This window comes from Drosophila willistoni, assembly GCF_018902025.1.
Source record: "Drosophila willistoni isolate 14030-0811.24 chromosome 2R unlocalized genomic scaffold, UCI_dwil_1.1 Seg200, whole genome shotgun sequence".
Classification (NCBI taxonomy): domain Eukaryota; kingdom Metazoa; phylum Arthropoda; class Insecta; order Diptera; family Drosophilidae; genus Drosophila; species Drosophila willistoni.
This window is the reverse complement of record NW_025814051.1, coordinates 5,796,720-5,821,779: the sequence shown is the minus strand read 5'-3', so window position 1 is coordinate 5,821,779 and position 25,060 is coordinate 5,796,720. Positions and strand designations below refer to the sequence as shown.

Below are 25,060 nucleotides of genomic sequence, written 5' to 3'. Positions count from 1 at the left end.
TAAAGCCTTCTTAATCCGAACAACTATATCCAGCTTTGCCATAATAAAAGTGAAGGCTTTATTATAGATTTATAAGACCAAAAATATATATAGCATAATATAATATAATATAGGTACATTATAAATACTGCTTAGCAAACATAGGCTACGTCCCTTACTCTAGACAACTAGATGAGAACTCTAGCGCAACTCCACTTTGTGAGTTAATCTTCGAGTTCTAGGCTCATATGGGCAGACGGATAGGCAGACATGCGTAGATCGCTTTGAATGTTCCACTGATCCAGAATATGCGCACATACATAGATATATACCTTATGATGTCGAAAAAGTTGTCTTCTTTCTTCTAAACAAGTAATATAAATTATATTGAATGCAGACTACTTATTAAATTCTTATAAAATTTGACAATAGTTACTTCCTGTATTGACTTTTCATACTTCGGCTAAGTAAACTGGACAAAAATATACATGAGCTTAAATGAGTGAATAATCATGCAATAAATATTTTTTGAATTGCTAAAAGTGTAAAGGATATTCCCAAATTAAGCTAGCCCAGCTGACTTAGGCAAAGTCTCCAAAAATTCAAAATCAAACTCTCCCCGTGTAAAGTAAAGGCATAAAGCTCACAATTTGAATCCACAACCCCCGCCCAAAGCCATTCGGAATGACAAAATCGATGCCCACTCACACACACAGTCACAGACACAGACACACAGTCATACGTAGAATAACCGTTTCGCTCTTTGGTCATGGTTTTTGTGAAGTGTATATAGACAAAGCTTTTTCCTCGCTGTTTCTTGGATTGTATAGGCCAAAACGCGAATGAACATCGACCGTGGAAGTTGACTGTGTGAGCTGACAGAAAGTACGTATCGGAAAAAAAATTGCCTAGGCCATAAAGTCAAAAAAAAAAAAAAATTAATGAATAAAATCCAAGAAGATAAGCATTCGCAATAGAAACAAAAATTTTAATTAAAAGCAGCGCTTAATTTTTAATAACAAATTGTTCCCTAAGAAATCTTTGAAAACAACATAAGAATTTCAAAATAAAAAAAAAGGATAGAAATTCTTCAACTAATTTTGGTTGTATTATGATTATATAAAGCAATGTCTAGAAAAGAGAAAGTCTGAAAATTGTGAACCGGATCATATACATCTTTATAGTTGTTCATGTGTGTGTGTGTGTGTATGTGATCAAGCATTTTTTGTGTATTTTAATAAATTTATAAAATTTATCAATTGAAAATTTTGCTGGCTTAACGAAAATGTGAAACAAAATGAAAGTGAAAACGTGAGCCATGTGAGCAGGGGCAACATTGAATGAATATTGATTTTTCCCATGCGAAACCGAAAAAAAGCTCTCAAACCCATCAAATAGAAATGCAAACAAATTTATATTCGATAGAAAATTATAAATGCCAAAAATTGAGTGAAAATGTGAAAAATAAATCAATTAATTAATATCAACAAATACAGTCCAAAATGGAAGATACAAATTTTGCAATAAAGTCGCTAAAATAAGTCAAGTCATTTTTCCATTGACTATGTGTGTGTGTGTGTGCGTGAGAGAGTAAAAGCTTTTGCAAGAAAATGTCTCTAAGAAAATCTCTATCCTGAATTTGCTTTCGCCGAATGTCGTTCCTATAGTTTTTTTTTTTATTTTACCCAAGGAAAGGCGAAAATTCCACGCACACTCTGACAAAACACACATGGTCACACACAGAAAGAGTTCTCTATCAATATTTACGCATACAATTACATATTCCCCACGCTTTCTCGCTCTCTCTCTCTCTCGTTACATCTCTCATTCATTGTTTGTCATGCATTTGTTTGTCTTGTATAAAAATTTAATAATTCAAATATTGTAAATGAAGCAGAACATCATAAAGAACTGAAAGGTAAAGGCTTAACACTCGCAACCTCATAATCGTTTTGTTTCTCTCTGCCAGGCAGCAGTCACACATATTTTGCCTTTTTGCCTCAACTTGCCATTCTCCACGCTTCGTTTAACGCTGCTCAAGACCCAATAATCATTAAATGTAATGAAACAAATAAAATAATAAATAACTGCAAGCAGACGATAATAAAGAGGCAAAACGAAGTAAACTATAATTTACCAAAAACTAAGCCATCATTTGCCGCAAGGTGTTAATAGTATTGGCCAACTCTTGTGGAGACGAATAAGGGAGAAGGTGAGTTTCAGATTTTATAGCATACTTCTGTGAGTAGGTCAATTGGTCTATGAGTGTATCAATTTTAGCATACATCTATGAGCCAGACAGAAGGCCAATTGATCTCTGTGGAAGTAATAAAAATTGCTTGTACATTCTTTACCAAAATGCAATCCTGTCATTTTAAAAGGCTTCTTCTTTCAACCTTAAGATACCACATTTCTTATTGATTTTTATATAATAAATTTAGGATTATGAGGTTATTTTAATGGGTTTTCAATGCACAATAGTTTAATGGTTAAGTCATCATAAATTTCAACAATGATAGCACTTTATAATTATTCTCTTTCTATTTCATCAATAAGTTAGCAGAATATTAAACAATATATTTCAGTGCAGCATAATTGAAGTTCAGAACCTTTAATTGTACATTTAATCATTTCCTAACTTATAACCCAATAATGTCATCAGCATAAAAATAAGGCAAAGCTAATATAGTTTTAAATTCTATATGTGAAATAAATACCTGGTCAAGTATCTACTGCAGCATAAAGACTTTAATCCAATAAAATTTCAAGTTTTTCATCTCTTAATATAGTCTCTCCTTTATATCTTAATTTGAATTTTAAAACAATTCGTGTACTTATTTACTTAACCCTTTCAATTCTCTTTTTTTATATATTAAAATACTTAGCTTCTTATTATGATTGTGTAAAATTCATCTGTCAATAAAACAGTTCCTCAAACAAAGTTATTACTTAAGATATATTCTGTAAGCAGCAAGCTACACGTAATTTTTTTTTTTTTTTGTGGAAAAATTCGATATCTGTCATTTTTTCTTGTCTTTAGCAGTTCCTTTTTTCCTTCTGTCCGTCTTTGTTTAATGCTTAGGCTAAACTCAATTAGACAAACAATTTTTCCTTGCTCTTGTTCATCTTAATTAACTCAGACAAGGGAAATAAAATGGACTTGAACAAAAAGTAAGAGATGTGAAAAGCCCACATAATTGGCTATAATCAAGTTGGCAAATATAGAAAAATACAGGCACGCACACTCATGAGCACAGCAAAGCGATATAAAGAGTAAGAAAGTGGGCGTACTTTTGACCCTTTTAGAGATAGTATAATGTGATTTCTTTCGTTTTGCGGTTTCATATGAAATTGTTCAATGAAAGTGAAAATTAAGAAATGATGTGGAAAATTGGTTGCATTTTCTTTTTTGTCCTGTAATCGTGTACCATTTGGCGTCTTATAAAATTTTAAGCTATTCCTCCTCAGCTATTAACTTGGTTATATGGTTTTGTCTAGAATACCGTTTTCATTTTTTGTTTCTTTTTTCTTTTTTTTTCTTGCCAATTTTTCTTTCTGTTGTTGCCTTCTCTGGGTTATGTGCGCAGTAAATGCTCTCTGTCACTCTCTTGTCGCTGTCTCTCTATTTCTCTGTCTCTCCATAAAAAGAAAAAAGTTTAACCGTTTCCTGCTCTCAGAAGCTTAACACAAATTAATTTTGAAGTGTAAATGTATGAGTGCGTGAAGGAAGAGAGAGCTTAGTAGTATGATAGTGATGAAGGTTTCCGTTTCACATGCGTGGGGTGTTCTACAGATGTTTCTCTTCTGCCCACATAGTCCATGTTGCTCAAATTTCTACGTACGTTCTATTTAATGCCATTTTCGGGCTTCTAATTTGTTTTGACACTTTGATTGTCAGTTCTTGACATTTGCATTCTCTTTTTTATTATTTATTCATTTGATATCTGAATATTATCTTATCTTCTAATGAAAATTTGTTTCCCTTCCCCGCTCTCACCAACAAAGCGAACTAGAAATCAAGAATTTAACTAGACTACCCACACCACCAATCATAACTTGTTTTATTTTTGTCATCAGTCCTAGTCCTAGCAAAGGTCAAAACTAAAAATAGAACAAAGCAAAAATTTCCTCGTCAATTAAGAATGCGATATGAATAGAGTGCATTCGGTGTCATATATGGCTTCAAATACAAATCAAATATGAATCTGATAAATTGGTTTTCGCACACCATTCATCAATATCTTTAGAATGTTTTCTTTAAACCTTATCCTAAAACCAAAATTCATTAGTTTTCTTGACTTGTTATTACTTTAGTTTTAACCGTAGTTTTAAATCAACTAGTTCATCTGGCTTGTTCTTTTTTCTAAGTAATTTTTATGTAAATCTTCTCTTTCTCAGAATCTATCCAGCAATTCTGGATTCTTATATCCCAGTCAAATGTCAATTATTTCATAATTCCTTTACAATCGATTTTTAGTTTGTTTAAGAGCACAAATTTGATAACTTTCAGACCAATTTCAATTCGATCGCTGTATCTCTCTCATTTCTATTATAATCTCATTAAATAATTATAAATAGGTAGTCGAATGTTGTTGGCTATGACAATAGATAGACAAATATTTCAAGACGTAAGTGCGTAGACGCAATCCACTGACTAAATATGTTTTTGAATCTTCTATTAAAACCAAACAATGATCGTTAACATAATTCGATTCGCTGAGCCGATTACACTAATAAACGAATACACTATCTTTTAATGTTTAACTTAAACAAGTTAAGAATTTTAAAATTGCAACGCAGATTGCTAAAATATTGTCTAAAGTATCAGCACCAACTCCTTGTCCGATTTTTCGAAACAACTTTTCGTAAAAGAAAAGTAGTAAATAAGTATATAATTATGGCTTTGATTATTGATCAATTTGCGCTCACATTAAGAGAACATTTTCTTTTTTACACCATTCCCATTACCATTTTTATTTCTCTCTCCCTCTTTGTCTTACTTACACACACAGAAACAACAGCTGTTCAGGGTCTAAAACACATTGTAAACATTTGCCATTTCACGAATGTTCTCCGAACCTGGCCAAAAAAAACTGCGTAGTTTAGTTTGCCCCAGACAAAAAGGCACCACACAAAAAAAATAAGAATGAACAAAAACAGAGAAAACGAGAAAAAAGAAAATAAAAATGTACAAGAAGAACCATAAATTAGATGCATTTATATTATATTTGTAATTTCATATATACCCTTCGTATACAGCAAACACTTAGGATCTTATATTAAATCAATAAGCTATAGTCTATAAATCCTTTATCATTTCCTTTGCCAAGTGGATTAAATGAGGTGACAGTAAATGTTAACCACATTCTGTTCCAGACATTTTCATAGTGAACTCTGTCAATACACTTACTATTTAAAGGGTATTTAGTAGTCGATATCCCACATTAAGATAATATCACGTACTTTGTCAGTTATATAGGATAAATTCAGCCTCGTGCATGAAATATTTGATGACATTTCTGTGAGGCTTTTCAGCTATGAGTATGAAGTCATAAACAAATTTTTTTCACTCTTGGCAGTTTTCTTAAAGAACTATTTATTGATTTTGAGTAGTCAATACTAGAAACTTGGAAAGAAGAAACTTTAAAATGTTATGCAAATTTTTTCTACAATTTCATGTTCTATCCTTTTTTTGTTACGCCAGTCATTTACTTTTAAGGACTTATCCCAGCCTTCTTAACACCCTCTCACTTTCTCTCTCTGTCTTTTCCTCATCGCCTGGGTGTAGAATGTCCTTTAACGTCATTTGCTTAGCAAACAACATAAACATCAACCGCAGCAACAGCAGTTCTAGCTCTGTTCGAAGTAATTTGTAGTCAGTTTGCTGCTAAATGGCGCATACGACATGTTGGCAGTTGCTTTGGTCTTTTTTCCATGATGTTGTTTTTATTCTGCATTATTCATTTTAAACAAACGAGAAAACTAACCCACAAAATTCGCTTATTGGCGAGATATATAAAAGCACAAAGTTGCCAAAGAGAGAAAAATTTTTTAACCACTTTTCTTTCATCTCAAATATTTTTTAAATTTAAAAAGAGGCCAATTCTTCATTTGTCTATGTTACTGAAATTCATGGAGAAGATATTTTTAATGAATATTTCTAAATCATTTTTTCATACTCATATTAAAAGTTGTAGATAAATGCTTACTAAATTTGCAAATTTAATTTTCTTTTCATTCAACCAATAGTTAAACAATTATGAAAAACCCTTTACCGAAGGCTATTTAGTATCAGGATAGACCGAATGGATATGTTTAGAAAAAAAAGGGTCAAAGAAATCAATTATTTCTTGGAAACAATGTCTCCACTTTTATGTTTTTGTTTTGTTTTATTTATGCCCCTTAAAAGATTTTTATTATGCATGGCCATCCTAAAAGGTTTTAGAAGGCACATGAAAATTGAAAGGAATGAAAGGTGAGTCCATTTCTCACCTTCAATAAACAAAGAGGATCTGGTACATACACATTATTTGTTAAAAAAAAAATCAAATTCGGAGGTTAAAATAAGGTTAAAGGAAGAAAAACTCAACCTATCCCAATGAAATGCAGTGAATTACGATACAAATTAAGTTTTCTAATGAGGCAATAATTTATTTTAATTATAAACTTTGAAACAAGTTTTAAGAAACGTCTGATGTAAATTAAATTTGTTTTGAATCTAGTTTAATATCATTTTAAATAATAATGTTAAATTTATTTACTGCAAAACTACATAAAAAAGGACAATACCTAAAATCTATTGAGGTATAAGGCCGTAGACAACGGTTTACTTATTATCCTTTCTCGTTTGTGGCATACAAAATGTCATTCATCTTTTAGAAATCAGGAATTTCAGACACGTTAACCATAAAGACAGCTTACGGATAATCACCGAAATGTACATACTTGGGTAACCTACATACATATATATATACATGCATGTATACTTATACAAAGTTAATGAAAAAATATGAAGAAAATAAAAAAGAGATCAACGACTTTTCATCATTGGACACTTTTTGGGGTCAAGTCCTGTCAGACAATCATTCGAAAAGCAATTGCAGGCAAACCCAACTCAAGACGTAAAATTCCATTTAATTCATTCATTATTAATCTAGGGTCTAAAGGGGAAGCAACGAAATTGTTTAAAGAAAAAGGAACAGCGGGATTAATAAAAACCATATGCCAAAAGGATGAACAACAAAGAAACAAAATGGTGTTAATATTAATGAATTAAATTAGAAACGGGCGAAAAGAAAAGAAAAGAAAAGAAAGGAGAAGACATTGAAAGAGAAATTTGTGTGAATGGGATGAAAAGATGAGAAAAAGTGCGTGCCCTTGGCACTTGGATACGACACGCATACACTTACATACACATACATATAAGAATATATACATACATACATATATATTCAGTTGTTGTTTAACAAAGCGCCGTCAGCGCATTTGTAGTGCTTCAAGGATACGAACCGAATAAGAGAAAAGTTCCTCTTGTCGTGCTTTGTCTTTTAATGACTTATGTGGGTTCTCTTGGCTGGATTGTTTGTGGTGAACTGCTATTTTTAAATGCAAATAAAAATGAGTTTTTGCCTCCAGATATTCAACAATGTTGGGCTATTTATTTTTAATGCTAAAAATAAATTCAAACCAACGAAGAAAATGAAATTGTTTTTCTCATCAAATATAAGATAGTCTTCATATAGTCTGTTTTGGGATTCATAAGCTTCATATATTCAAGTCATATAATCAAGTTTTAACTATTTTATAAAAAAAAGGGAGCTCTCGGGTATTTGGTGATGTGATAGTTTTATTGTTTGATTCACATTTTTCAAGCCAAGTCATGTGGGTAGAAAAATTAGTAAAAGTTTGACTTAAGTCCTTAAGACCCATTTTAATTGTGGAAATAGGCTTTAAAATAATATAGTCCATTAATTTTATGACTTTTCTTTTCTATTGAAGGGTTCGTATTTTTAATTACACAATTAAATTGTTAGTTTCCGACATGATTAAGATTCCAAAACAGGACGGAATTGCTATGGAATCACGATACTCACACCTGTTAATTAACCAAAAGACATGAAAGACATTTTTAATCAAGTTGCCACCTAAAACCATAATACCATAGTACAATCTATTAAATTTTGAACAGAAAATAATTTTTTGTTTTGTTTCCTTTGATCCAACCTAAACTGAAAGTTGGCAGTTCATGCTGTTGCCTGTTCAAGTCGAAATTATGAATTCTACGCTGATAATTGAAAAGGTCATGGTCATAATTTTAATGAGTTTTAATGGGTTGGACATAGACATTGAAATGTTTTAGTCTTAGGTTCATCTTCTTTTGTCAAAGGCAAATAAAATAGAAATTTCCGAACGCAAATTTTAAAATTGTCGTTCCTAATGTACATATATAATATACCTAATATATAAACATTTTTTTTCGTGTTGTTTCTCGTCAAAATTGAATATAAAATGTTCTTATTTTTTGCTCCTAAATACAGAATTTGTTCTACTCCCCTTTCCTTTACGCCCTACTATTATGTTTACTATGTATTGTCATTCAATAAAGCGCAGATTTTTTATTTACGTTTTAATTTTTATTAAGACTGCCGCAATTGAAGGTCTAGGTATTTCGAATTGTTTTGTATATTTCTTACGAAATAATCTCTAATCGAAGTTATCAACAATTTGGCTCTCTCGCTGACCCTGACACACACACACACACACACACATACACACGATTCTAGCTGATTCCTTGATAGTACCAAAATGTCTATGCAAGTGCAAAAATATTTATAAGCAACCAGAAACAGCAATGTGTTCAATGTTTTCACTGGATTTTATTTTTTTTCTGTTTTATTGACTATTTAACTTAAATGCAAACTTGCAATTTTGTGTAGTGAACCTTGCGGTTTGTATACGCCTTGATAATTTGAAACCTTCTAATGGTTTTTAAGTTTTTAATAATAATGTGGTACACTTAAATTCCAAATGAAAAGTAGTAGATAATTTAAAGTGGCTGCGATTTGTGCTTGTAGATGAACGGAGAGTTTCTATACGACTATGATTGGGACATAGTCATGTAACAGTTTCAAGTTTACTCGATTGTCAGTATCGAACATCGTATAACAGAGTCAGATAGAACCTTTTGACCCATCTGACGCAATTCACCAAGAAAACGTTAAAAACATCTTCAATCATACCAAATGAATACTAAAAAACTGGTACAGAAGACTACTAAAATGTTTTAACAATTAACGATCCCCTAGTTTGGTATTTTAACATTGAAATTAGAAGAGTTTGTATCATAGCACACCTTTAATTCAAACAAAATAGACTAACAGATAGTTTTCTAAATTGTGATGGATTAATTTATTAATTTTTCTTTCATTCTTTTACAGTAAGCCCCCACACACACACAAAAAGCAGCAAAAATGCCGCCAAATGCAAATTCCGAACCGGAAACCAAATCAGAGCCAGAGCCGGCGTCTGTTGGTGCTGAATCCACATCTGGACTGGAATCTGTGGATCAAAAATCGCCCGAATCCGCACATCATTCCATTTTTCGTGAAAAAGATGTAGAAGACACAGCCGCTGAGGCAGCTGCCGCTGCAGCGGAAAGTCAAAGAATCGCACAGGTGGACACAACAACAAAAGGCTCAACAGAGGCACCGGGTAAGTGAAATATACTAAAAAGAAAATCAAAAAACAAAACTCAAACTTTATGTTTTTGTTAATATTTAGAAACCTCAACCACATCCGTACCGATATTTAAAAAAGTAGAGCATGCCGGCGAAGTGGTCACTGAAATAATATCCGAACGTACCGGCCTTCCCACTTGGGGCGTTGTGGCCATTATAATACTCGTATTCCTTGTTGTGTTTGGTATTATCTTCTTTTGTGTTCGGCGATTCTTGAAGAAACGAAGAACCAAAGATGGTAAGGGTAAGAAGGGCGTCGATATGAAATCGGTACAGTTATTAGGATCAGCGTATAAAGAGAAAGTAAGTATCAAGACTTATATCAAATCTTAGTAGTTATTGGGTTCTGGTATGTCATAGGTTCAGCCTGATATGGAGGAACTTACCGAAAACGCCGAAGAGGGCGACGAAGAGGATAAGCAAAGTGAACAAAAACTAGGTCGTCTCAATTTTAAGGTATGATTCATAATATTCCAATGTCCATACTACACACACTCCCTAACTCTACCGCTCCCAAAGACTATTAACCAAATACAATAAAACAAAAACCAATAACCAATAGATCACTCGCAAAATAATGTAAAATGTGTATGCACAAATCAAACAGGATTACACAGAAACAAACAATGATACAAAGGGCAAGACTTTAACTTGAACATAGTTTAACTCGCATTATGTAAATCTTTTATCATTAACTTCTTTGTTACCTCACCTCACACACAATTGTCAGTAATGCCTGGAATTGAATTTGGATTTGATACCTTAAAATTTCACTAATGTTTACACTGGGTTAAATTATAATGCTTTGATTTCTTATTAAGGAAAAACGCAAGGTGATGAGCTCCGATCTAGATTAGTGGTATACGAATCGCAAAGGCTTGCCAAATATATAGGGCATTTCTAATTTTTACATTGAATAAATAAAGAAATGTTAGTAATTAAATCTTGAAATCGCCACTTAAGTAAAGAAATTATTTTTAAAAACTTATTCCTGGCATCACTCAATAAATGAAAGCTAAAGTTATAAAGAACTTATTTAAATTATATTCGCACTTGTTGAATTTCAAATATTTTTAACATTTGCCATATTTTCATTAAAAACTTTGAAATTTTTTGACTAATTGGGATAAAAAAAAATGTTCACACTTCACATATTATATGCAGTTGAAGTTTCTCAATTATTAATTTATGAGCATAATCCATTGATCTACACAGAGTTAAATTCCGCTATAAAATAAGACTTCATTTTCGCCAATCGAAAGCTGAAACTTAGTGTAAACAAATCTTGAATTAAATAACATCCAAAAACAAAAAGTAAAAAGCAAATAATTAAACAAAATCACAGAGCACTTTGCCATAAACTTTTTAATATAATTTAACTGAAACAATTATGACTTTAACTAATATATATGCAAATTTATATACTTCCATGGTTCCGGCTCTCTTCTTGTTTTTTTCTTTTTGGATTTTTTGAATATTTTGCTTACAGCTTGAATATGACTTCAATTCAAATAGTTTGGCTGTCACGGTTATACAGGCCGAAGAACTGCCCGCCCTAGATATGGGCGGTACATCTGATCCCTATGTCAAGGTTTATCTGCTGCCCGATAAGAAAAAGAAATTTGAGACTAAAGTACATCGTAAAACCCTCAGTCCGGTCTTCAATGAGACATTCACCTTTAAGGTTAGTCAGATTCATATATCCTTTATATTATGAACTTTTAATGAACTGTTTTTTAATATTAACGATTGAATCTTTTTCATATATTCAAATGATTAGAGTTTGCCCTATGCCGATGCCATGAACAAAACACTTGTATTTGCCATATTTGATTTTGATCGATTCTCCAAACACGATCAAATTGGTGAGGTAAAGGTTCCCCTATGCACCATTGATTTGGCCCAGACGATTGAGGAATGGCGCGATTTGGTCAGCGTTGAAGGTGAAGGTGGTCAGGTATGTAGACAACAAAAATGACAAAGCCTAATAACAACAAGAGAAAAAAAGGAAACAGAAACCAAAATTCGGTTTTTAAATAGGGTCTTAAGCTTAAGATATTTTCAGTCTATCTATCTATCTCACTATCTCTCTCTTTCTCTCTATCTACCTATTTAACTTTCTAACTTAATTTAAATGTTCTAAGTGTTAAAAAATCAAAAAAAAGATACTAAGACAATCAAAACGAAACAAAAATATATTTTAAATAATCTTTTTGGTTTTGTTTTTCTTTATAATTTGAACCTGTGATATTTGTGTGTGTATTTGCAATTTCCATATTGTGACCAACAAAAAAAAAAACAAATATAAAGTAAATAAATATTTAAAAAGAAAAAACCACAAGAGAAAAAACAAACAAAGAATAGCTGAACTTTTTGTTTGATACTTAAGTCATAAGTCTTTTCCCTGCCCCCCTCTGACCCAACGACAAAACAGTTAACAATGTACACAAAAATAAACAAAAACAAGAAATGAAATATTTAATACCAATCGAAAGAAAGTTTCGTACAACTTTTTTGCCCCCCACACCCAGTTCAAAATGCAAATATATTTATATATAAATTGAAGCCTAAATACAAAAAAAAAAAAAAATTTACAAAATAAACATATACTTGAACCAATTATTTTTCTCACACAACAAAGTACAACAACATTTACATTCACATTTAGAGCTTTACATAAAATATAAATTTTTATCGAAAAATCAAAAGACTACTAAATAACATAATTGAGCATTTTATTGAGTATCTTCTAGAGCATTAAAAAAAAAAAATTAAATAAATGCCAGCGATTTTAGTTTTGGACGGGGAACTAAAATATTCAGTTATGTAGAGCTCTACGTGAAAATTAAACAACATAAACATTAACACAACAAAAAAAAAATAGAAACATATTCAAACAATATAAAACTCTAAAACTTTCTCTTTCTTCAATTCCCTTTCCAAACCAACAAACAAACAAAAAACAAAACAAATAACAAATTGTTTTTCTTGTTTTCTTGAACTTTTGTAGAAGGTAAATACAAAAACAAACCAAACAAAAAGAATTACAAAAAAAATACCTAACAAAAAAAAAGAAAATAAAACCACACTTTTCCTTTTGCATCAACTAACTCTCTTTTGAACCAATATTAAATATAGTTATATATATTTATATATATAATATATATATATATATCTAATACTAATTTTTTTGTTGCCTTGATCCCACACCTGACACACTATAAAACTAGTTCCTGAGCGAATTTTGTCTCTACCTTCTCCTATTGTTTATATATGTATATCTCTCTCTCTGTTTCTCTCTATCTTTCTCTCTCTGTATATTCTATATATATATATATATATACATATATAACAATATATTTCGCTATTTCTGAACTGAACTGTTATGTCTGCATTCTTTTCTCGCATCATTAATATTGTAGATGAATTTGTTCTCTTCAGTTTTGAAAAATGTCTTGATAACTTTTTGTTTCATATAATAAGAAAATCCACACTGCAATATTGATTTGTTGAGAAAATTTTGTGACATAGGAAATTTAAATGGGAAAAACTTAAATCAGCATGGCCAAAAGTTATCAATTTGAAATTTCCAATTTGACATTAACCATGCCGATTAATAAATGATATCACAAAATTTCTTTAATTTTGACACAAAAATTTTTCCACTCAACTTTAACCTAATACTTAACAAACACCAGCACCAAAAAAAAAACAAAACAATCTGAAAATTCTATGAACTTATAAAATTTCAAAAAGTATCCAACAATATTTATGTATTCCTGAAATTCTTGAAAAAATGTATTCTATGCTTTGACACTTGAATTGCTGATGTTTTAGATAGATAGTTAAATACGATGATAAATATCGTTGGACAGCATAAGACTCTTAATAATAAACGATGTCTTTCAAAAAACTTTAAAAACCAAAATTCTATATATCTATCCTATCAACGATTTCAAAAAACACAACATTAAAAGCCCTTAACACTTAAACCAAAATACACCAATAATTTGCACTTAAATTTGACACACAAAAAGTAGTAAAATTTCACTTTTTCACTTAACACAAAAAATAAAAAAAATGTAAAACAAAATTTTGCATTAAATACAAATTTTAATTTGAATTGGTCAACACAAAAAGACATACACACACACACAAACACACAGAACAAGAAAAATGTTAAACCAAATTTTTCTTTTGCCGCCTGTGAATGCCATGAAAAGCCAAAAACTTTTTTTACCATTTTTCCTCCCAATTAGAATAGTAAAAAAAAAGAAAAGCAAAAGAAACCCGTTAGCATGATTTCCTTTTCAAAATTTTCTCTTTGCTTATATCAAACTTTATATATACCTTACTTACTTACATATACCAAATATAAAATATACATATATATCAATTTTTATATAACAAAACACTAAGTATTAGTCCAACACACTTTCTCTCACACAGACACACCCACTATCACACACAAAAATCCAATATATTGAAAAAAAAAACACACCAAAACAAAACAAAAATTATTAATTCTATAAACTTTCTAAAACAAAACCACTTTTCAAAAATGTTTTAATATGGCTCTACATTTTTCTCTTTATTAAATTTTTTTGAACGTATTGCTAAAAAACCAAAAAAAAAAAAAAAACTACAAAAATTTTCAATAAAATTCACAAAAATCATCTGAAATTTTCTCTCTGGAAAATCAACTATACCTCATGTAAGTATATCAAACAAAACTCTGCAAAGAAAATAAAAAAGCAATCATTATTCTTGTTATTTGCTTTGGTTGTTGTCGTCGTCTATCGTCGTCGTCGTCATGATGTTTGTTGTGTTTGTTGTGTTTTACTATTGATAATAATCGGTTGAAAACTATATATTATATACGCCATATTCAAAAAAAAAAAAAAAAAAAAAACAGTACCAAAAATCTGCTGCTCTTTTAATTATTATATAAAAGTTTTGTTATCTGTGTTTAATCTAATATACGTTTTTTAAGTTTCCGTAAGCTGTAATGTTTATGCAGAGCTTCGATCGATACAATCAAAAAAAAAAATAAAAAAAATTAAATTAAATAAATACCTCAAAAAAACCGATTTTGAGTTTCGGCCATGTCGAACTTTCTATAAACTTGCATTGATAAAGGTCAAGTCTTATGCCATTAATTGTAAGCCGAAAGTATTAAAGAATTTTTGAATTATATTGAATTGAATTAAATTAAAATTCATAGTTGTCCGATACAAATTGATAAAAATTTCAAAAACTTTAAAGAGTAAAAATATTTATATTACTTGACCCAAAATGAATGCAAGACGATACAGAAAAAAATTAAGATCAAAACACAAAAAAAAAAAATTATTTATTATTAATTTATTTTTATTTACATAATTTAAATGTTTAATTTTTGTAAACATTTTCATTACATTGATTTTAAACATTCATAAAACAATGAAAACATTTCACAGAAAGAAATAGAACTTTGAAAAAAAAAAAAAAAAGAAAACCCAAAAACAAAAAACAATACATGAACAGAAAAAGAAAATAAAATGAAATGGCGGTAAGTGAACCGATAAGAAATTAATTTGAAACTGAAAAACTAACTTCTCGCTCGCTCGCTCGCCTTAACTATCTATCTTTACTATCTCTCTCTATCTCTTACTAATATATATATATATATTGTATATCTCTGTTTCTATTTAAACACAATTTATCTATCTCTCTCTCTCTCTCGCTATATTTAGAATAGTTTTCGAATATGCCTAAATTTGTTTTGGGTCAGTTTGGTTAGAAATTGGCAACGTTTATTGATATGAATGATATTTTGAAAACAAAAGCAAGCAAATATATTTCTATATAAAGTTAAAGGCCAAACCCACCCAGAATTTTATGCAATGTTAGAAAAAAAAAATAATAAATATTAACAAATAAACAAATCGCATTTATAATATATATCTATATATATATTTATATATATATATACATATATATGTATATATATACCTACATATGACAACTTTATACTCTTGTAATGCCTTTTTCATGTACATAAAACATAATTTTTTCTTTGTATAAAAAAAAACTCAACTTTCGCTCTATCTTTCTCTCTCTCTCTCTCTTTAATTTTTCATATGATTTAAACAAACATTAAAAGATATATTGAAAAAACAAAAATTATTAACTAATGGTTTTTTTTTGCATTTTGTGCAGACAATTTTGAGCTGGGTGTTTTTATAAGATAATGTCCAACTGTATTCCAAAACCAAGTCCTTTTCTAGGTCGTTATGTGAATGTGAGATAAAGGGAAACCCCAATGAAAAACAAAACACAAAAACACACCTGAACAATATCAAAGATACATATATGTATGATATATGTCTCTATTATTTTTTCAATTATTATTATTTTTTTTTGTTTCGTTTTAAATATAAATCCTTTCTGTTATAGTTCTATATACTACCTAATTAATTATATACTTATATATATATAAATACTACACACAGAAATCGAAGCTCTTGAGACGTGCAGTAAATGTGTTTCTTAATGTGTACTTATCTTATTTGTGGCATTTACTTTTCCCATTTTTATGTTTCGCCCGATCCCTTATATAACATATATACATATATATACAATTATATGTATGTAAAGAATATATATATGTACAAAATTTTATTTGTGTAAAATGTAATTCTATTTGATTATGTTTTTAGTTCTTTAAAATATAAATGGCCGTTAATAAATGTCCCTAGTAATAAGCCTATAACTAAATTCCAATGTCGAAGATTTTCGAGAAATCTTAGGGAAAGAATTTAAATTCTATAGTAAAACCATTTTAAGCCCAAGATTAACTATAATCCCTAAATTGCTAACTATAGTTAACCTCAATTGCAAAGATTATAGATAAAAGAATCACACAGATAGAATGGTTTTCGTTTTTGAATCCACAAGAAAAGCTCATGGAGCTGAAATTAAGGATGTGGATTGATAAAACCATACGTAACTAACGATTTTTCAAGCGGTGCCATCTGCAATTATTTCACTTGACTACAATCATTATGCTCTTTGACTTTAGAAATATACTCCATATATCCTGCTGGTTTCTTAATATTAAAATCCGGTTTTATAAAATAATTAAGCAAAATACTTGCACTAGTCGAACCAAAATTTTTGAGCATATTCAAAACCGATTTTACGAATATGTCTACTAGGGTCAAATATAAAAGAATTCAAAGTAAGGAATTGAAATGGAACGTACAGACTTATGAATGATTTGAACAAGTAGAAAGGGATGTGGTCCTTAGTCATTTATTAAAATATAAATATATTGAACAATATAAATCTATAAATTATATATATATATATATCGTAAATGTATTTAAATGTAACTCTTAGTCTATTAAATGTGATGTGTTCTAATTAATGTTGTTGTGAAAAAAGCTTCTGCAATTTAATCACTTTAAAATGTTTTACTAATTCAACAAAATCTATGAAAATTGTTTTTCTTCCCTCTCTCTCTCTCTCTCTCTCTCTCTCTCTTTCGCCCGATTATTCTTTTAAAAAAAATCAGGAAAAGCTTGGAGATATCTGCTTCTCATTGCGTTATGTACCAACTGCTGGCAAATTGACCGTTGTCATTTTGGAGGCCAAGAACTTGAAGAAAATGGACGTCGGTGGCTTGTCTGGTAATATGAAGTTATACGATCAATGGAAAAAGCAATGTCCAAACTTTAAAGCAAACTACAACACGTTTCGGACAATGTTTTTTGTTGGTGTATTTTATATATAACTTTTAATTTTTGGTTTCCAATATTTTCCTTTTTGTAATTTGTTTTCCTTTCATTTAATATACATATATGATTTTTTTTCCGATTCAATGCAAACGCCAAGGCAACGTTTGCAGCTAAGAATTTTGTTTACAATTTTTTTTGTATCAACTTTTTGCTCTCAACTTCTCTTAGCGCCAACTTTTTTCAACTTACTTCGCGTACGCTAAAAATACTATAAAAAACCAAAATTCATGTATCTTAAATCTCTATAAGGTGGATATATATCATTTGGCAACGTTTTCATCTTTAAAAGATTATCGATTTTCAATATCTTCAGCACAGAAATTCAAAAAAATGAAAAATATATTCTTTTTTCTAGGCTCGCTTGCTTTTTTCTCAATATACTACTTACTTACAATTAGCTTCACTTTTGCATGTAAAATATATAAATAAAGAATTCTTCTTCTTAACTTAAACACTCGACCTCATATCGAATTTGCTCGAAATAAAAAACTAAATAACGTTGCCATTGAATATATCCAAAAAACCTGGTGAGCCATATCCGGTTTTGCCAAATACTTTTTTATACCCTAGCAAATTGACGTTGTGAAGGCAGCTATGTCCATATATGATATAGTCAGACGATTTTATCTAAAGATCCAAGACTCAGATCGTGTACTTATGTCGAGTATTGGAACATATAGTACAGAAAAAAACTAACTCAATTGGTGTAAAAGATTTTAAAAATTCATTGCAATGAATAGTTGAAGATCTTATTCAATTGAAATTAAATTGCAAAACACAGATTGTGAGATCAATCGGTGAATAAACTTTCTTGTAATTTTTACAAAATTTTGCCTATATGATATAAGGGGCCTCTAATCAATTGGTTTGCCAGGGTATAAAAAATCCCTAAAAATATATTTATATATATATTTCAAAGTTCTTCTAGGCTTTTACAAACAAAAGAACATTTTCCAAATCAATCAAAAAAAATATACAAAATTTTTGTCGAACCTATCGGTTATATGAAATTTCTTATTAATTTGAGATTTTTACAAATTATAAATTTATTTTTTTTTTGCCAAAATCAACTAAAGTGTGAAAAAGACAAATTTAATTAACATTATCTAATTGTTGTTAACTTAATGACTAATTCAGTATACATACATATATATTTATTATATTTATTTGTTATGTTTTTATTTGATGTGTGTGTGACAAAAAAAAAACTACAAAATCTTTAAATTATTATCTCTTATTTGAATTCGAGAAACAAAAAAAAACAAAACCAAAAAAAAAAAAAAATTCTTTCTGTTTTTCTTCTTTGTTTCTTTCAATGTTTCCTTCTACTTTTTATAGATCCATATGTGAAAATTGCAATCATGCAAAATGGCAAACGTTTGAAAAAGAAGAAGACAAGTATCAAAAAATGCACCCTCAACCCTTACTATAATGAGTCGTTCTCATTTGAAGTACCATTTGAACAAATACAAGTATGCGAGAATGTATTATACTATCCTATAAACAAAATACCAAATTCCAAATACCAAACAAAAAAAAAATACCACTATACTCAAACAAAACAACTACTACAACTACTAAAACTAATACTAAGTACTACTACTACTTAAACAATTACCCAAAAACTACTGTTACCTACTGTACTTTAATACAACTGTTAACCGGTCTAAGCTGTCCCACACTCCCCTCTGTCTCTTTTACTCTCTGCCTGACTATCTCTCTCTCTATCTCTGTCTCTCTCTGTCTGTCTCATTATATTTATCTGTCCCAAACTATATTTCAGCCTCTTTAGAACTTCATTAAGACAAAAGACCTAAAGCCTATATACAAAAAAATCCCCTGTTTAAAATACCAAAACGTATTCAATGTTTAAATGTTGTAATTTGAAAAACAAAACCGAAATATTTTAAAATGCTTTATCTTTTATTTGTTGTTAACCAATTTGTGTAAATATTTAACAATCTCAAAACAAAGAAATTCTATTTCAAATTTTTCATTATTTCTACGCTTTCAGTTTTGAGTAGTTTGTTAACAAAATTTGTGTAAAGATTTTTTTTTTTGATTTTTGTTAAACAAAGAATCTTTTAAGTATTCCACACATACAGCTCAAACGATTTAAAGATTGAAATGCAAATAAGGATTGAAAAAAAACCTGAAAAATTTATTTCAAATTCATTTGATCTGTATGTTAAGAGTACCTACATATATTTTCATTTCCAATGGCCTCAATGTGTGTGCTTTAGCCTCAGCTAAATTTTCTGACTTTTATGTATTTTAGTTAAGAAAATTTAGTTTTTTCGTTTTTTTTTTTGGTTTTAATGGAAAAGCTGGGCATGAAGAAGATTTAGAAACTCAAAGAAAATTAAAGCAAAAATGCCAAGAAGAGCAAAATATATAGTGTAATTGAATTGAAAACATGCACAAACAGCTGCCTAGTACACTTTACAAGAAAAAATACTAAAAAAGAAAAAAGAAACCAGCACTTCCATGAACAACAAATTTGAATAACCAGAAAATAATCTAGCCATTTCAAAACGAGAAAAAAAAACACACTTTTCGAGATACAGAAAATACTTTGAAAAACTATAGAATAACAATTTAACAATTTGCCATAATTGAAACGAAACCATCAGCTCTTTCTCCAAATGGGCTCTAAAAGGTATAATAAGCACCATTTTCTCACTCTCACACACTTAAATACAACATACACAAAAAGACCGTTGGGTACATTATTTTGACACTGTCTTCTGATTTGAATATCGAATACCAAATACCAATAATATACTACAAATAACAGAAATACACTGAATAAAAGAACCCAAAAACAGAGAAGTATATAGCGTATCAAACATATATAAATGCCATTTTTTCTCTCTCTCTATTTTTTTTAACATAAAAAAAAAAAAATACCCAAAAAATTATAATAATAAAGAACTCTGGTTACGTGTGCTAGACCCGACCCATTAAATCAATGTTTAGGCCCATGAATCAATTCTGACCGACCAAAAAAAGAAACATTTACAAAACAAATGGGATTGAATATTATACATTTTCGTTTACACGTATTTAATGAACATTTTTCTTTGTAATGAAATTACAAAATTTCATACCAATAAATACTTTTTTTTTAAAGAAATATGTTCATTAGACCCACTCTAAGATCATATCCAATTCAATTCATTTGCTTTTCCTCACTGCTTAAGATTTTATAATAATTTCACTTATTACCTTATAATTGATTTTTTTATTTCTATTGATTTGTAATTTTTATGCTTATCATACTTAGCTTTAGACATTTGCATGTTAACGCCAAAAAAAAATTATTAATCCAAAAAAAGAAAATATACCAAGACTGTCACATGTCTTTATTAGTATTCGAAAGCTTTTGTAATGCTTACAAGCCTTTTAGATAACTATGTATATAAGTAATGTATGTACATACATGGGTATATGCATATACATATATTTTTCAAAATACTGAAAAATATTAGATCTTAACGATCAAATGAAACGCTCGTGAGAAGCGAAAGTAGCTTGCACTATTAGCAAAAAATAAGCACTCCCAAAAAAATATATATTTATACATATGAAGCTCCAACAACAACAACAACAGTAGTTTCTGCCTGTTTAAATAAAAAAATAAATAAAAATGTTAAAAAAAATCAGTTAACCCCTACTTTTCTATACCCAAGTCCAAAAAAAAAAAGAAAACTCAAACTCAAATATAAACAGAACACGTAAAAAATACCAAAGAAAATATCAAGTATATTATATACTTATCCACTTATCTATACTAAAAACAAAAAGTTCTTTCCCCTCCTTCTCAACAACAGTCCCAACATATTATAACTAACAATTCTTATACTAATCCATTTATCTTCACTTGAAAAAAATTTCACAATATTTCCGCAAAAAAAAAACAAACAATCCACAAACCTATAGAAAATATGTCTTGTTGTGACCGTCGTGGATTATGATCGTATTGGTACCTCGGAACCAATTGGTCGCTGTATACTTGGATGTATGGGCACTGGTACTGAGCTACGTCATTGGTCCGATATGTTAGCCTCGCCTCGTCGACCCATTGCCCAATGGCATACACTAAAGGATCCGGAGGAAACTGATGAGATATTGAAGAACATGAAGTAAAGGGCCAATAGCTCTGTCACTACACATGGCTGATGACAAAATGCAGGTGAGTTCATCTAAGCAATAGTTAATGCCAGTCCCACGCATGAATAATTGATATTTGAGTCATTGAATCATCGGAGTTTAATAAAGGATCTTAAATGTCATCATTATAGCATAAGCAACAGACTAGGATCGAACATTTTCTCCAAACTTTCCCTAACATTTGTATAGGAAAATATGGCGAAAAGCGAAATTTAATTTTTGACTTCCTATGTATATTTTTACATTCTTTCTTTTCTAATTATTTGTGTGATGTTATGTGATGTTGTTAATTTTAGCTAAATAAGTTGGCGAAATAAGTGGAAAAAGAAGACAGATATGGGCTATATTAGAATCGTGTTTTTTTATACCCTTGCAGAGGGTATTATAAAATTGGTCAGATGTTTGTAACGCACAGAAGGAGACGTTTCCGACCCCATAAAGTATATATATTCTTGATCAGCATGAGAAGCTAAGTCGATATAGCCATGTCCGTCTGTCCGTCTGACCGTCTGTCCGTCTGTCCGTCGGTGCGTACGCGTTTTACTCAGCCATCTTAAGAGCTATCGGGATGAAATTTTTTTTGGGAGCTTTTTTTTACCCGGGTGAGATAAAGTATGAAAATCTTTGGGATCGGACCACTATATCATATAGCTCTAGAAGAAACATTTTTGCAAAAATTGGAGTATCCCCATGAAATTTACCAATATGATAGTAATAGATATAAAATCTCAGATCCCAAAATTTGAATCTGATCCGATAAATAGAACACAAGTTACAGTCAATATAAATCGGTTCAAACGCTGCCGGCAGCGCTGCTTGCTGCCTACTACTGCCATCATCAAATCAACAGAGCACACGCATACACACACAGACGCAACGCTACATGAACTGTATGTGTATGCGTGCCGTGCTTTGCTTAGAAAATGATGGAAGAAGAAAAACTTGTGGTAAAAAGAGAAATAATATTTTGTTTGTGTATTAATGAATTGAGTTGCAGGGAAAGAAATTTCAAAAAGGAAAAATATTATTGCCAAGTATACTGCAAGGGTATATAAACTTCGGCATAGCCGAAGTTAGCTTCTTTGATATTTTTTAATGTTTTTCGCGTTTTTAAACCTGCACTATCATTTCAATATTCTTCCGATTTTAAGCGATAAGATCTCATTGTTTTGAAAAAACTATAAAACGGAGATAGAGTAAAGAAAAAAAGAAGAAAACTAAAAATATTTTTCTATAAAGTTTTATCCGTTTTACAATATTTATCTCTTGCAAAGCAGACGGGATTCATGAAAGTTATTATTATAAGATGCTATATAAATATTTCCAAAGAAAAAAGACAAAAAGGCATAAAATTCGACATAAGTTCATACATTAGGTATCAGGAGCGCAAAGTAAATACTTTAAGTACTGATTTGAGTCCTGTTTCAGGACCTTTTTAAAGCGTCTGCTTTTTAGAATGGGTAGAAAACTAAATTTAAGGAAGCTACCTGAAAACACTCTATCTATAGGGAAAATGTGTTAAAATCAGAAAATCTTATGCAATCTTTAGGTACTTTCGCGGATACTTTAACCGTAAAAAGTCTGAACGCCATATTTACATCATTATTTGATAATAATATTTGCATTTCTCTTCCTATTTAGACTTACAGCACATCTATCAAACATATGAATGGAAATGTAACCAAAGAACACTCAGAAGAAGCAAAATACCGTCAAAACATAGAAAAAAATTAGATAATTCTCGTATGGCATTATCATGTCACTGTCGTCGTCATAGTCGTCTGATCCTTCTCATCATGTAACAACAACAACAACAACAACATACCAACAACAGCAACAATCAAGTAAAGAAAACGATATCGTAGTTAAAAGCAAATTGTTCATACCAAAAAATAATAATAACAACCACTACAAATGAAACACACAAATAGAAATTTAGAAATTTAAGTTATATATCTCATTGGTTGGAACAACAAACAAATTGTTCTTCACTTCAAAACAAATATTATACTATTTATATATATATATAAATATATATACACCCACATCTATATAGAATCAATGACAAGGCTTCAGAACATTAATTCATTTTCAAGTCTTACAAGAGAAAAACAAAAATAAAACAAAAAAGCTATACCTAAACAAAATAAAAACTTTGTTGTTGTCATTAAATTGAAAAGAAAAGAAAAAAATTTAAACAAAAATTGAAAAATTCTACGAGTATGTTAAATTTAATATAAAACAAAGTAAAGAAGCAAAACCACACTATATAGTATACATATACATACATATATACTCAATATATGAATAAACTGACAAAACAAAAGGTTTATCATTTTCCAAGACGTGAAATTAATGTTTTTGGTTTTTTAGAACCGAATTTCCTATTCTGTTTACCTGTTTTTTTTTTATATTTTTGATTGATTGAACTGTATACCCTTTCTTCCATCATTTTAGAAAGTGCAATCGATTTGTCGGTTTCGTCATGTCTGTCTGTAATTTTTTATAGAAAATACCTATAGTCTTCGAAACTATTGGTCATTATTACATAATTATGTCACCCAACAACCTAATGAGGGATGTCTCTTATCCACTGGTATTTGCCAAACATTATTAAAGGAAATGACGATTATATTTTCCAAACTTCTTCAGTTTAACTTATGTGCAAATTGAAAAAAACAGTCGAAATCTAAAAAAAAAGTTCCATGAATTATGATTACCTCAAATTAGATATACGAAGGGTATACAAACTTCGGTGTTTCGAAGCTAAGTTTTGGTATAGTTTTTCAAAATGTTAAAACTGTTATGTAAATTATTTATTATTTATTGTAAGTAAAACAAATCGAACAAACATACATATATAGTGCATATATTATGAATTATTTATATATATATATAAATAAATAAATATAAATATATTATAAACTAGTAGAATGAAAAGCAAATAATAAAAGTGAAACTTTAATAAGTGATTTCGAAATCATATATCATAAAACAGAAATCCGATATCGAAACGTTTTGAATATCCAAATTTATCAATTTTGTTTCACTTTTTTTTTAAATATTTTTTTGTTATTCTTTTTTAACTTTATTCAGGGTGGACAGTTAATAATTTGGCTTTCCATAACCCATCAGTTTAATAATGGGTCATTTATTTATTGACTTTTTGAATAATAAATTTAAAGAAATTTTCCGATTTCAAATCCAAATGTTTAATGGACCACCCAGTATTATATTTTTTTGTTGTCTCACTTATAACATAAAGACACTTCTCTAAAACTACCTAAATTAAATAATTATGGCAAAAGAACGTTTATAAAAAAAAGAAAAGAAATATTAAGAACAATAATAGTTATTACTATTTATATTATATATTCCAACATGAAACTA

The 25,060-nt window shown here is 29.6% G+C and overlaps 1 protein-coding gene across 4 annotated transcripts; it reads left to right on the top strand.

The window, feature by feature from the left end:
- Positions 1-826: 826 nt before the first annotated feature.
- LOC6643643 (synaptotagmin 1) lies at positions 827-23,780 on the top strand. 4 transcript variants are annotated; one of them, XM_015178146.3, is made up of 11 exons: positions 827-864; positions 1,949-2,191; positions 9,417-9,690; positions 9,760-10,019; positions 10,077-10,172; positions 11,206-11,400; positions 11,497-11,673; positions 17,281-17,389; positions 18,836-18,969; positions 21,440-21,692; positions 23,312-23,780. In XM_015178146.3, the coding sequence occupies exons 3-10, from the start codon at positions 9,450-9,452 to the stop codon at positions 21,644-21,646; spliced, it is 1,419 nt and encodes a 472-aa protein (XP_015033632.1). In that variant the 5' UTR covers positions 827-864; positions 1,949-2,191; positions 9,417-9,449; the 3' UTR covers positions 21,647-21,692; positions 23,312-23,780. The 4 variants fall into 4 exon arrangements, with proteins under 4 accessions (XP_015033632.1, XP_015033629.1, XP_015033631.1 ...); XM_015178143.3 differs by having other exon boundaries at positions 10,083-10,172; positions 23,312-23,779; XM_015178145.3 differs by having other exon boundaries at positions 10,083-10,172; positions 17,275-17,389; positions 23,312-23,779.
- The last annotated feature ends 1,280 nt before the right edge of the window (positions 23,781-25,060 follow it).

Bases quoted from the DNA above. Each gene is read 5' to 3' on its own strand.
- LOC6643643 (XM_002066310.4), top strand. From the start codon at position 9,450: ATGCCGCCAAATGCAAATTCCGAACCGGAAACCAAATCAGAGCCAGAG. The intron at 17,390-18,835 runs GTAATATGAAGT...TACTTTTTATAG, and splicing joins GGACGTCGGTGGCTTGTCTG to ATCCATATGTGAAAATTGCA. The intron at 18,970-21,439 runs GTATGCGAGAAT...ACAAACCTATAG, and splicing joins TACCATTTGAACAAATACAA to AAAATATGTCTTGTTGTGAC.